At 28.1% G+C, this 15,942-nt stretch overlaps 1 protein-coding gene across 1 annotated transcript; it reads right to left on the bottom strand.

Moving 5' to 3' along the window:
- Nucleotides 1–5,462: 5,462 nt before the first annotated feature.
- On the bottom strand, nucleotides 5,463–15,091 carry LOC129966384 (protein FAM166B-like). Its single transcript, XM_056080807.1, has 3 exons — nucleotides 15,021–15,091; nucleotides 7,071–7,285; nucleotides 5,463–5,596 (listed from the first exon to the last, which is right to left on the bottom strand). Exons 1-3 carry the CDS (start codon nucleotides 15,089–15,091, stop codon nucleotides 5,463–5,465), a joined length of 420 nt encoding a protein of 139 aa, XP_055936782.1.
- Between the last annotated feature and the right edge of the window lie 851 nt (nucleotides 15,092–15,942).

Below are 15,942 nucleotides of genomic sequence, written 5' to 3'. Positions count from 1 at the left end.
CTGTTTTATTTGATTGTATTATTGATTAATTATGGTAATTATTTTATGACAGAGTCTAAAATATTGTGAACGTTTGCTAATTCCTGGAATTCATCAAATTCTGTTCCACTTATATCTGTACTTTCATATGCTAGATAATTAAAAGCACTTTTTCAGCAATTTTTTTTCAAAATAGGAATATTTATTTTCATGGATTTTGAACAGCAGAATTATATAGTAGATAAGCCTTTTTCTGTTCTAAATTTAGGTCACGATCACAAATATTTAGGCTTCAAAGATTCGAAGCTATAATACAGTTGGCGATATTTTATTAGCAATGCTGGCAGTGAAATGTTAAAATTAAATAAGTTTTAAAATTCTGTATATATAATATTTCAAGTTGGTTTAAATCAAATTGTAGCAAAAATTTCAAAAGGAAAGTTCAACTCGTTCTTCACAGAGAAGTTAGGGTTTGGGGACAGATGTTAAGATTGTTGTCCTGCATATAAATCACATCAGAAATTTCTTGGACAAGTGCTGGAAATAATAACTATAATCTAAAAAGAATTAAAAAGACAAACATTCTTATTGTTTGAATATTATTAGGGATTGCAATACCAGACCAAAATTTAAATACCGGTATTCGGTATTTTTTAGATCTTAATACCGGGATACCGGTTTTAATACCGGTATTAGAAATTTTAGAAAAAGAAAGAAAACACAGGTGTTTCTTTGTTTTATTTGCCATTTCAATTAGAGATTGTAAATATCACAAAAAATAATTTGTAACTAAAAAATTATAACAGTACATAAAAAATCACAAAAAAGTAAAGTAACATCTTATTTATTTAAATCACAAAAAAAGTGTAAATATCTTAAAAAACCTAATTCATCAATTGTACTGTCATTAATCCTGAAAAGTAATTTTGTGCAAAAATCACTAGCTGTCGAAAACGCTCTTTCGGCATCTATGATAGTTAGTGGTACTGTTAGCAATGCGCGATATACTTTTTCCAAGTATTTACCTCTAAATCCCTCATCTTCAAATAAATCGATTTCTTATCGGATGGTTTTGGATATAGCTGATTTCTGTATTGTATTTTGGTTCGTTGAAATTTTCTTATTTATCGCTCATTCTAATTTTTGTTCAAGAGACAATTCCTTTAAACTATCGACATTATTGTCATCATAATCCTCGATAACTGAACCGAATTCTCTTGAATGTGGATAGGTTTGTGAGTAAATTTTAAGAAAATTTACTATAAACTTAATCAGATTTGAAATATTTTCTTTTCTTCTTTTTCATTTTTATTTTTAAAATCATTATAACTATGTAAATACCATAAGACATGTTCTATTTCGATATGCCTTTCTTCTGTGTGATTTTTCAATGTAATATATAATCTTCAGATAGTGATGTGTGCTGTTAGGAGTAAACAGTTCCAACGTGTTTTAAAATCTAATATTAACATATATTATGTTTTATTTTCAGTTAGTATGTATTTTAGTAATATGTCATCTTTCATAGGGGAACGTTTAAATATCTTAACAATTTTTCGAACTTTATAAATTATAGGAAACAATTGTTGATGGGTTAATATTTCATCCTCATTAGCAATATCTTCTTCAACAATTACATTGTCATTATCTTCATTGTCAATATCACTCGCACTCTTTCTCTCTTCAAAGTTGGAATATAAAGTTTCTATATCCACAGTATTTGGATTCTTCTGTTCTTTATTTTTTTTTGGTATAATACATCTATTACTCCTAACTGAATTCCATGAGCATAGAACAATTGCTGATTTGCACCAATGAACTTTCCATCTTTTTTCATAACTGTTGCTCCATCAGTCGTTATGGATACAATATCTTCTTTCAGGGACAATCCATGTTTCGCTCATTTAGATTTAAGTAATTAAGCCATTAATTAGTTAATTAATTTCGCCCGTTTGGGAGACATAAAAACAAAAATGTATACTATTTTGCTATGGTGTCGATCTCTGAATATATAGTGGAGACAATTTTAAAAATTTCTAGTAAATACCGAAAAACCGGTATTTAAACTTGTGAATACCGGTATTACAAAATTGTACAAATGGTTCAAAATACCGGTATTCGGTATCCCGGTATACCGGTATTGCAATCCCTAAATATTATCTTTCTAATTGAGCAGTTGTTTAGTTTTCGCTATTAAAAACGAGTGGGTCTTGACGGATCGACTTCTAATAAGTGTTTGATTCTCCTTTCTCTCTGCATAAAATCATGGATTTTGGACAAGGTTGTAAACGCCATAAAGGCTCAGATTTTTTATTTTCGTGAATTAGTTTTATATTTCTTAATATAGAATAATAAAAATCATTTCTTGTCATCGATTGCATAGCTTTGATGAATGATAATTTTGAAAAACCCTATTAGAAAGCCATATTTGACGATATTTTTTGGAGGGGGGAATTAATCGCTGTTTTGCAGTTAATATTGAAGTATCAGAAAGCCGAATATGTACATTAGACGGTAATATTTCAAAGCTTAAAGTCACAATTACAAACAGAATTACATTCTGAGTTCAAAATCATCGACCAAATTTCATGTATTTAATTCATTACGGTTTTGAGTTATGGCATTTTTATGCATGCGAAGATAATGCTAACAGACGATTAGCTTTTTGAGAGATTTGAATCAAAATCTGATAAGGATTTACACTTTAGATGTTAAAACTATGAAATAAATTTTATTTGTATGAGTTGTTTATCAATTTATAAATTTTATTTGTATGAGTTTTTTTATCAAATTATCACATTTACATGCTTACAAAAGTTGCCAGGCAGATGGTCAACTTCTGGACAGATTTGGTTCAAAATTTGATACATTCTACATCGTGTGTATTTAGACAGCCAACAGACAGACTTTCTTTGAATGGGTTTTGATCAAAATTTGATAAGTGTTTATAAATTTGGTATAAGAGCATATTCTAAATTCCTTACTTTTAACTTGAAATGTTTTTATTTCAATTATCGTACTCTCCGTGAGACAAACATATTTCCAAAAAAGTGTTTTTCGAACTCAGTCGTTTGAGACATGTTGATTCATCAAAATCTCGAGCCCCAATTGTTTTAATAATTGCAGTACTTTCTTTTTTTGTGTAATAATACTTACAAACTTTCTTTCTGTATTAAGAAATAAAAATATATATATTTTTCTCTTTTTGCTTTAAGGTTGATAAGTTACGACTATATTTGTTCCCGGATGTCTAATCGGAGAATAGGAAGCATAGTTTAAATATAGGTTTTCCACTCTTAACACATTCAGAAAGTCACCATGAAACTAAATTGTGTACTCTCTAATAAAGGTGTTTACCCCCCCCCCCCCGTCCCAGATATAAAAGTTGTGAACTTTAAGAAAAGTCTGAATGTTACGAATGCTCATGTCTTTATTTTTAGATCCTTGTTCATGGACATTTATATATCATTATAAAATTAAGAATAATGAGTATGCATTTCTGAAGCAATTTTATCTTTCAATTGAAACCAAAAATTGTCACAGAACTAACATTTCAGCAATAAAATCGCTTACCAAATTTCGTATATCTAAAACATTTCGTTTCTGACCTATCGCATTTATATGTAGTTGAAAGTATAAACAGGAGAACCATAAACTCCTCGACAAATTTAGTTTAATCATTATTACAAATCGACATTTTAGTACTAAACGGTATATTAAATTCCATACGCCTGACTCTTTTGACTTTGAAGTTATTTTCAATTGCTGTCAGCCCTGCAAACATTTATATGAATGAATTTCCCTATAAGTTTAGAAGAAGTCTACAAATTCATTGTAATGACCATATACCAAATTTCATCTGTTTAGCTTAAACTGGTTTCGAAATATTGTGTTTATAGACACATGCAAACATAATTATAAAAGTGTATTTTTCAAACTCGAGAAAATCCCAATCATATAGATTCGTAAATATCTAGAGATCGATTAAAATTATAAACCTTCTCTGCTTCTATTGCTCTTAGTAAATGAGAAAGCCAAGACGTATTGATCTGAGAAATTTTAATCTGATATTTCCTTTTGATTAAGATTTACATTTTTAAATTTCGTATCGCCTAAACACTCTATGCATAATCTGTCTGATTATAGGGAACACAAATTTTGGGAGAAGAATTTTATTAGTCATGTTAGGACATTTTTTTCTATACTATATATTATAATTCTTAATCTTCAAATTTCCTAATTTTTAATTTCATCAATTTAATTTTTATATTGTATAATTTCTTTTCATATATTCCTGGATACCTGGTATAGTGGCTTGTTTAGAATGGACAGCTCAACAATTTTAAAATTTCACGCTTTCTCACATTTTGATATTTTATTACAGGAATTCAATTGGATTAATATAACGTAGATTAAATGAAATGACTTAATGAATAACCGTAAATGCATTTGAGTAAAATTAGTGATTCGTTATGAACCGCCTTGTTATATTTTATTCAGTTTAACATATGGTTTACAACTACGTAGATAGTAGATAATATAAACACATGATTCGCATTTAATAGTTGGCGATTACATACAATAATAAGTATTTATACAACTTTCACAATGCGATGAAATAAAGTGGATGTCGAGTGCTCTCTTTGTATATAATAGTTGTACAATCTGAATTTCGGTACTCATGTGTTCAAACGTAAGCCCATTAATTATTCCATTTTATAAATGAAGAATCAAAGAGTTGACTATAACTTTTCTGACAATATCAATTGCAATCAAATGCATTTAAAAACTTTCGCTTTAGAAATTCTCTAGAAATTTCGGTACATTTGCTCAAATATATATCTATTAATTATTCCCTTTTATAAATAGAGTCAGAGTTGATTATCACTTTTCTGACAATGATGTCAATTGCAATGAAATGCACTTAGAAATTCTCTATTCTAATATCTACTTATTTTGTTGTTTTATAATACATTTTAATACATTATTGCAAACGATTTTTTTTATTTGCTTGTATCGCGCTACTGAAATATGTTGCAGTATAGAAATAATAATTTTATGAATATTCAATGATTTATAAATGGCATCGGTAAGAATTCTGGATTATTATTAGTAGCTCAAGAAGATTAAGAATTATGCCATATTCATTATTAAGCCTTGGGAAAAAATCCATAAGTAGAAGAACTTTATTTTTTAAGACATTTATCTGAACAGCTTTGCTTTAAATTTTGCTTATATAAATTTATTTTCTATATTTTCTTTAACTTCAATTTATCTAGTATGTTTGTTGTCAAAATGAATAGTGAGTTGTTTTTTTACTCACTATTCATTTTGGAAAAGAAAATAAGAGAAAGTAAGAATATTAGACAAAGCAAATATGATTATATTAAAATTTAATAACATTTCGGAAGCTATTTTCATAATTAAACGAAATACTTTCTTCATAAAACAAACTTTTTTAAAGAAATAGGTTGTATTGTAGTTTATCCTCCTTTTTGTGAGTCCGATTTCAGATATTCTTCGTAGTCTTTTTTCTTTTTCTCGAATTCAGCGACACCTTTGATACAACTCTGGTTGAAATTTAATCCGATCAGGCCCCGGGCCCTAGGGATATGGCCTAACAAGAGTGATAGAGAAAAGATAAAAAAAATAATCAGTTCCTTGTGGAATTCTAACTTAAGTAGAATTTCTTAAAGAAAATATTCTATAACACAAAGAATAAATACCCTAAGGATTACTGCAATAAATTGCAGAGCAGAAATCATGCTTTTGTAAGAAAAAAAGGCAAATACAACTAAAATAATGCAATTTAAAATCCTGTTTATCGGAGAATATAGCTTAAATTGACATTTATTTATCTTTTTTAAACAAAAATAATTGAATTTTATAATAAAACTATTTGGATGTTTGAAAAAACAAATAATATTCTTAAATTTAATTGTTGCATCTTATTTTTTAAAAAAAAAATTAGGATCTGTATATTTAACTAAGAACAATAAATCTACTTGTTAATGTAATAATTTCTGCTGAAAATTCTGCTGCATGCTTGAGTTCACTGTAATTAGAATTTGTTCGAAAAATAAACATCAAATATTTGATTTTATTTTTAAGTGTCTTTGAGGAATAAGATATTTGCGTTTAATAATTAATTTCTAATTCACAACTTCCCGAAAAGAAAGTAATTATGCAAATATTAGCTTGGAAATACAAGTCATTGTAATACTAGGAATTTAAACATGCCACTTCGAAATGTTTGATGATAGAAATTACTTTTTACGTGAATTCTAATATTTTAATTTGAAAAAAATCATTAAGGTTACTTATAAAGGAATTTAATTGTTTCTTTTCTATTTCTATTTACGTGCAATGTTTTGCGAAATATTCTAAAATATAACGTTAAAAGAAATATTAACAAAAGGCGTTATTTCGATAATAAATTTTATCTTTAAATACATATAAATTAGAGATTTATTTAGGTTACAGATTAGTTTAACACATGCCAGTTATTTCTGTAGAAGTTTTTAGACAATGAAAATATTGCAGTCCCATTTCAATTAAGTCAGCCATCTGACTCTCCGATCAGCCACGAAGGCACATGGATTTAAACCACAAAACTGAATGACCGGACCTCCGCAACAGCAACACTGGCGGGAACTGTGGTTGAATCCTAAGGACCATCACCGGCCACTGTACAATCCTCCCCGAAGGAAGTTCGTCCCGTCATCGATGGGAGGAGTCAGATCTCCCATCTACACTGTACCCTCCAGGGTGGCGAGATCCAACCACCATGCCGGAAGCATCTCATCCTCATTTCGAGGGGCCTCCCGTGGGTTCATTTCAATTATTAAGGCTTTTTTAAAAATTTTAGTTTCATTTACATGAAAGTAGTTTCTAAATGACAAGCTCAACAAAAATTTTAAATCAGAGCCATGCACAAAAAAAAATTAGAAGTAATTGTTAATAAAATGGTCAAAAGATAATAATAATTAGGTAACTTTAACAGTTAAACACATAAAATACAAATAACTGAATTCAGTATGAAGAGTGATAAAATGCAGTGTGTTTTTCTTTTGCAATTAAATCAGAATTACCTTTGTAACCAGGCGTTATGTTTTTCGTTAATACAGATCTGCCTTCCGACTTTCTGTTCTCGATTATGTCAAGATCAGGATCACCTGGCATATTTTGCGACTCTGATGATATAGGTTTTAGTCTACCAGGGGTTGATGATTCCATCACATTATGTGTCGCCCTTCCGTACGTCTGCCCCACTGTTTCGCTATAAGCTGGACAATGACCTGTGTAGCTGCGAAAAGAAGAAATTTTAAATCTTTACATTTAATTTTTTCAAAAAAATGAGACAAAAGAATTTATTGTAAAAATTAATGCAAATGACAGCATCAGAATTGGTAACTCTGATATAATGTAATTCATTTGATAATCACTTTATCACACCTGAAGAAAATTGTGAGACTGATATTTCTTATAAAATCAAATTTTGAATAAACTGTTCTATGCTACTGTAAATTTTCATGAGCTGTAATATTCAAGATAATTCAAAGATTCGTAAGAATATATAGTTGGAAACGCCAACCGAAGAATTTGTACTAAAATGCTAGTAGTTTGAAATGTTATTATTTCAGTGTTAGTGTAAAATTCAGTATTTATAATGCAAAAGTTTACGAATGCTGAGATGGTGTATATGTCGCCTTTCATGAGTATTTTTAAGAAGGTTGTTCGTCATCCAATGCGCTACCATTATAAAAAATGCGTAACTTTTTACTTGTAATTGTAAGAAATGCTCAGTATCTTATAATTTTAAACAAGCAGTTCTTGTATGTATTAATTTATTTCGTGTATCTCGGAAACAGCTCGAACGATTTGGATGAAATTTTATATTTAAGTAAATTTTGCTTTTAAAGTTTATCTATATAGGTTCTTTCCAGAAGACATGCGATTTTACACACAAAATTTATTTTTAATTAACTATTAGTGCCTTTTTCTTTGTGCTTTTAGATTGGCATTGTCTTATAGCGCCATTGCGTAAATTTATTACTTGCATTGTTGCCATAAGATGATAATATACTGGTACCTCAAACTTTTGTGAGATGGCGCTGCATGACATTATCCGAATACGAATATGTTCTGCTCTCATCTAATAGCAACAATGTAATTATGTTAAACATTTTGAATAACATGCTAAAGGGCATGTATGATTGTTTTTATTTAAATGACCATTTCATTTGTAGGTAAGATGGAAAAATAATGTATTATAATGAGTGTTGCGATTTTCTAATGAACTGCCCGGTTTTAAATATAATCTTTTTAATTTACACAAACATAGCTACACTGCAAAATTTACAAACACACATAGACAATTAGGTTAAAGTAAGCAGTGGTGGAAGGATTCCGGCGTTTCCAACCGAAAGCATTCAGCTTTAGCGCAAGGGGTGCGCATACGAAAAAGTCGACCTTAGGATGCAGGTCTCCTGTTCAACTGCTTGCTTGTCTGTAAATACCACAAGGATGAGCTCTCTTCTCAAGGGGAAAGAGGTGCTACAGTATGTATATACTATTCGTATCTAAATATTTTCTCCGAAAAAACCCCCCACGATTTTGCAACAGCAACAACAACAACAACAAAAGATTGCTGAGGGAAGTTTGACATCTCGGGTACTTTTCAATAATTGCTTTGAAACATGTCTTGTTCATCTTCTATACACGAGTAAAAAAGTATTGTCAAATAGAAAATTTAAAACCATAATTAACTTGTTATTCCCCCCCTCTTTTTGAAGCCTATAGCTCATACGGATAGTGATTTTGATCAAATGTTTCTGTTTTATGCCGGTTTGTATTTGTATTCTCTACAGTATCGCCTTGATAGTTTATGTACTAAACTTTTAATTACTTGTATTAAATGTATTAACTTGTATTAAGCATTGTATAATGTATTAATAAAAATCGAATAAACATAATATTGCAATTTCAAAATTTTATCGATTGAATCAATATCGATTAAAATCAATTTTTATGACTCGTTGAAACTAGAAGAATGAGCAAAATAACAATAATTACTTTGTAATAATATTGCATTAATAAAAATCTATAGCATAATATAATTTCATAATTTTCATTCTGAATGCACTAAAATAAATTTTTAATTCTTTGAACCTAATGAAATAACTATATAATTGTAATAAAAGAAATTTTTTTCCCTTCAGCATCAAAATCACGGGTATATATTTGCTTAGTTCCTACATGAAACAAAAAAAATGAATACAGTTTCATCTGCCTAGCTTTTTTCAATTCCAACTATTAGCTCACACTCTCTCTATATATCTTGTTCAAATTTACCAGCGTTAATTAAATACTTTTTATTCATCCACTCAAGTTCAAATACATTTTTTTAAAACTTGTAGTGGATGACACTTGATGTTAATACAGTTTTTTTTCAAATATTAATTAATCAAATTTGTCCAGTATTTGGTCGCCAAAGTCACCAAATGATCGCCAAGTTTGTTTCCAAGCTCTATTTTGCCATTTAATATTGTAATTCTGTCATATGTATATAATATTTATATTGTAATTATTTAATAAAAAGTAACTAAAATAATAAAAAAAATTGTTGACCTAAATAGGAATTAAATTTTTTTATATATTACTTGTTTGTGTTTTTTGACAATGCAATCTGTTTTCGTGAGACTTTCAGACTAAATTACAGGAGCATTTTGAGATTTAGAAATTCCGTATAGCTTTATGTAGTTTGGAAAATCACCAACTATTTATAGACTTGAAAGGCGTTTAGTATCATATCTCTTCGCTCAATTTTATCTGTTTCCGAATTTGTATAGCATTTATATATAAAAAAAATTTCGAATTGTATAGCTTTTTTATCTAAAAAAAATTACAAATATGAAGTCATAAAAGCAAAGGAATGAGAAATGCATTTTGTTATAATACATCGTCTTTATTTTTTATCCTCAAACATTATGCCTTTCTCTTTCCAATTAGTAGAGTATTCAGTCTCAGTTATGATGGAAACTGCTTCAGAAAACCGAGCACAAGCATTTCATGAATAATACGGTCCTGTATGAAATGAATGATAAAATCTATTACCTCATAGCTTCAATGTCACGGATAAATTTATTTTCCCGTATCCCAAGAAATTTTTATTCTTGCCCAATATTTTATCGTTAAATGTCTTCTTATAATTCATAAAATGCTTTTTTTTCTGATTTAAGCGAATTTAGCAATAAGACTTTATAATGGATCAGTATCTTTTCGAACCATTAATGCATCTATGCAGATTTATTCTATCACACGAGGCAAAATATGTTCCCAGCGAGAGTTGTTCACAAGAAAATACCCAAGAATAAGATTGAAACTCTAAATGGAATTAATTTTATTTCAACTTTTAACTATTTTACAAGGAAATGTGGATATGAATTTTCGTTTGAAAAGCTTATTTAAATGTTATCATAAGAAAATGTTAGAAAATATGTTTTGATAAATATAGAAGAGTCTCAATATAAACTTTAACTAATTCTTTTCGAAAATTAATCCTCATTTGTTATACTGAAATTTAAATTACTAGTTTATAAACTTAAAGAAAAAAAATCCAATTTAATATCGTTTCAACTAATGCTTCATATATGTATAATCCATAAAATAAAGAAATTTATAAAATGTATCTGAGTAAAAATGAAAATAATATTTAAGAGCAAAGCGTGAAGGTGCATAAAGGGATGCATATGAAGAATTTAAATGTGTAATCTTCATACTCACCGATGAAATGTAAATCTTAGTACCTGGTGCTTCGAAATTAATTGCATGGATTTCTATAAATTTTGGTATATAAACAGCATAAAAAGTCTTTATTATTATGTTTTTACTATCTAAGCTGAAAAGATTGTGTAAATATTGTTTAGATAAAAGTGTACATATTCTGTTTACATATTGTATATATTGTACATATTGTGTACATACAGTGTTTATTGAGAGTGTAAAATTGTACATATCGTGTTTGAGAGTGTAAACATTATTAAAACTAATCATAAATTTTAAAATTAATGTTGAATTTCCAACAAAAAATTTACTTATTTTTTTTATTGTCAAAAAATGAAAATTAAAACAAAAATAAACGTGCTAGCATATTTAAAACCAATAAATATTTCCTATAAATTAAAAGAGGAACTTAATTATGATCTATTTTTAAACTGCAATAAAAGTTATTAAAAATAGAGATTAAGATATTCAACCAAAGAATGAAAATATTTAATTTCGAATTAAAATGTTAAACAATGTAATTTGAAGATTTAAATTCGATGAAGAATTCTCAAGATATGTTTCATAGTAGATACAAATAGCACATTATATTTCGGAATTTCCTAAACAAAATCTTTTTGAAATGTTTTATCAAATACTCTTTTCCTATTTATTATTTTTTTAGTAATTTAAATAAAAATTATTTTCTGTTTTTAGATTGAGACATTCTAATGGGACGATACCATTGCATACTGAATGGTAGAAAGTAATGTGAGAGAAATTGAAAAAAATAGATAATCAAATTTTGTTCTGGTATCTTTGCAGAAAACAAGATCTTAATTCAATTATGATTATTTAATTCATATATGGAATAACCCTGGATGGTATTCTAAAAAAATACAGTGAATTCTCGTTCAATGCGAGGTATTTGTTTTCCTCAATTGGAAATCGCATTACACGGTACATGCATTATAAATCAAATTTATGCCTGCTAAAACTTCTCTAATTTGTGTCAGCGCATATAACTAAGGAAATATCGTTTTTCCTTTCTCGTATTCGAAATATTCAAACTGGAAGTACTGCAATTCACAAAAAATTCGACCTCTTGATTTTGATAAATAATCCCCATTAAGACCACCTTGAGTTCTAAAAACATAGATTTAGAATTACGTCTATCTATAAATGCTATATAGCTCGGAAATTTGATATGTGGTCTTCACACCAAATTATTAGATTGTCTGTCAAATTTTAAACGAAATTAAATCAGAAAATGTATGTCTCTCCGTAGCAAGAGAACATGTTAACGACAAAACAAAGAACTATAAAGATAGAATTTCTTACGCAGTTTTAACAATTAAAGAATAGATTAGAATCAAATTTTGAACGAAATCAAATCGGAGAAAATTTATCTGACACTCCGTGGCAAGAGAATATGTTAACGACAAAACAGAAAGAACTATATAGATAGAATTTCTTACGCCGTTTTAACAATTAAAGAATAGATTAGAATCAAATTTTGAACGAAATCAAATCGGAGAAAATTTATCTGCCACTCCGTGGCAAGAGAATATGTTAACGACAAAACTGAAAGAACCAGATAGATAGAATTTCTTATTCAGTTTTAACATTTAAAGAATAGATTAGAAACAAATTGTGAGCGAAAACTGTCAATGGGTTGATTATCTGTCAATGTGTATAATTGTAAGTATGTAAGCGTGAAAAACGCAGTGATCACGAGTGTAAACAAGGGGATACCCGGGGAGACGCCATCAGGATTTCGGCAATAACGGACGTGGGTAATCACTGTGCTAAAGTATGAATCGAAACCCACAATAACACAATTTACTGTCATCTATATTAATGTTTTGTGTTGTCTTGTGTGATGTCAATAAATAATTTAGAAAAAGGCAACACTGGTCCGTCGTTATTTTATCAAATGGAATCTGGATTTTAAGCCAGAACAATGATTAATAAAAATGAAATTTGGTATATGATCTTGTAAGTACAATTGTAGTTTTGTACCAAATTTTGGCCTCATTTTACTGTCTGAAAAGAATTTAAAATAATCATATGTATTAAATAGCAAAAAACATTCATAAGCTGGTTTCTGAAAAATAAAAATCTGAGCACTCGTAGCATTCAAAGTCCATATTTTTATATCAGGGGAGGAAGATGATATCTTTATTAAAATGCATAGGAGAAAACAGTTACGATGACACCACTCTCGCTGACTTTATATTCAGTTTTATTGTTAATATATAAAAAGTGTATATTTTAATAGCCTTTGAACGTTTTCGTTATAAAAGCTAATGTATTAGTATTTCTAACAAAACGTGTGAAAATTCGTCTAAATTGTTTATTGTACTGTATGAGAATAACGTTTTTTTTGTCATTATATGCAAATTCACATTATATCGAAGAGTGATATGCAAGAGTTCACTATATTTCTTTTTATTAATTTGCACAATCTGACTAAACGATTTTTGCCCAGTTGAACTACAAATCATATATTAATTTTCACTTTACATCCAACATACGAACTTAATAGGTAATATTTTCAATCAAGTATTCACTAACAGTGAAGATTTAATAGAATCCTTAACTGAATTAACAATTTTGTTAATTAAAAGTGATAAATTATCCAAGACAATACATTTTTGTTAGAAATAAAATTATTTTCAACCTTTATGATAGCATCCTAAATCGATAATTATATAAATTCTTCTTCGCTATAATTAAATTTATTTACAGATTTTATACTCTAATCGTAGCTCAACAGTTAATTTCTTAGAAATAAGCATATTTTTCCAATTGAGAAATTTTTTTAGATGAAAAAAATGAATGCAATTTATGTTGCTTGATTTTTATAATTGCGGTGCTGAAAAATTGCAAATTCGAAGTTTTTTTCTTTTTTACAATTCAGCGGTCACATGAATAGCATTTAGAAAAATTTTTGAGACACTAAAATTTTTAACAAAAAAAATATATATTCTGCGACCAAACATAACCGAATTCTAATGAATATCACTATTTTAAACTGTTTTAAAGAAGGCCGCCTAAAAAAAAATCCATTAATCAAGATATATTATTTTGAAGTTGCCGTTGATCGGCAAAAAATATAATTCAAAGTTTTCTAACTAGGACAATCTGAGTAACTGTTACAAAACTAAATTCCGCCTTTTTTTTCAACAGTAAAAATATTTATTGAAACAATATAAAATATAATTATTTATATCAGTTGAAAATTTTTTGAACTGTAGCATTGTCTTTAATGCTTTAAAACTCAGCTATTGAGTCACGGCTAAAGTAGACATCCTTCACGTTTCCATAGAATTGGAATGTCGAGCACGAATTTTCAGAAAATGTGACGGCTATTTTAAAGCCATAATTTAGAAGAGACTATAATACCATGAAAAGACGATAGGTGGCGTTGCTGTTTCTTATTTAGACCTAAATTCATGGAAGTCTCTATCCTTGCGATGTTAGTTTGCATAAAATGTATCGTTTAACTATTACGTTTGCATTGCACTTCTTCATTACGAGATATATCATTTACGATTATTTAATCAGAATAAAGTCGCGTTGGTGTAATGGGCAAATAGAATTGAAGACAGTCTAACAAGTGAATGCACTTTATGGATTATTAACAATTACGCTTAGCTGAGAACTTAACATGAATGCATACAGTCTAAGAACTATCTTGAAATGATTTCAGAAAATTGTCCAAGAAGAATAAAGGATATTCGAGATTTTTTTTATGAAAAACGAGAAACAAATAGAAATTTTCGATATTTCCGTCTCCGAGATTCTATAATTGGAATTTTCATGTTGATGTCAGGTGCTTTAAAATATTCTTTCTTTACTTCGAATCAGTCTCGATTTAGTTTAGTTGATTAGTCACCTAAAAATATTATTTTGAAAGAAATGCTTCTTTTTTTTTGTATAAGTTATGCATGTCCTTTGCATGAAAATTATTATTTGAATGTTATACAAAGAGCATTGTGTGAAAAATCTTCTTAAAATTACATAAATAATAATTTCATGTGTGAATTAGTTTATTAAATAAAACATTGTTTAACAAGCAATAACTAATTTAAGCTTAATTAATTCAAATATTAATCTGGAATTTTTTTAACACACAATTTTAAATTATAAGTGTATTATATAAACTTTATTTAAACCTCCAAATATTTTAGTTACATACTTTGAAATGAAGATTGATTTTAATAATTAAATTATAAATGATACATCGATTTTCATAAATGAAATATACTTACCCTGGTAAATAGTATGGTTCAGGTATTGCAAACGGATTTTTCTTTTGCATGGGTTCGATTGGTTCCGACATTATCACCTTCTATGTGTACTTTGAATTTTGCCTGAAAATATGTAAAAATTGAAATGTTTTCAAATTTCAAGTTAGCATATTTAGATTTAATTAGTTGGCAGAGAACTTCAAAATGTTTCTTGTTCAAAAGTGGGATATAAGAATTCAATAATAAAACAGAACTGCTTATCAATTTTCATTACAGTACATAAACATACTATTTAAGAATCTAGTCTTTGAGTAAGTATCTTAGTGATAATAATTTCCATTAAAATCTTTTGTAATTTTATTAAATGATGAATATATTTACTACAGTCATAAGAATTTCTTTGTGGTTGAAATCATTATAAATATAGCACTTATTGGAATCTTAGGAACCTGGAGGCTTATTCTTTTACCCTTTAATAGTATTTAACTATCTTAAAAATGATCAAATAAAGAATAGCTTTCCTGATAGAACTTTTGTAAAAACTATTTGTTAATTCAACTTTTACAATATGTCATCATCTTTAATGAGTTTACATGAGGACATTAGAAAGAATTGTTATTCGTTGGGGACATTAATGATTTATTTTAGTCAGTTTATGTTCTTATTAAAGATTTAATTAATTTTCCAGGTGCTATATAAATGAAACCTTTCAAGGAAAATTATATTGCCATCAAAATAAAACTTGTTATTATATTACTTATTTATCTTTTTAATTCTTTAATAATAATTTCTGAATATTATATGGCATCGAATTATCATATCTTAAATTTGAATGCTGCAATTAAATCATTCAAAGATTTTCTCTCACTGGATAAAAAATTGCGCATAATTTACAAACACTTGGAGAATTCTGCAGATAGCTTAATGGATGAATTAGATATTA

The sequence above is a fragment of the Argiope bruennichi genome, chromosome 4 (genome assembly GCF_947563725.1).
Source record: "Argiope bruennichi chromosome 4, qqArgBrue1.1, whole genome shotgun sequence".
Lineage (NCBI taxonomy): Eukaryota > Metazoa > Arthropoda > Arachnida > Araneae > Araneidae > Argiope > Argiope bruennichi.
This window is presented reverse-complemented; position numbering and strand designations above follow the sequence as displayed.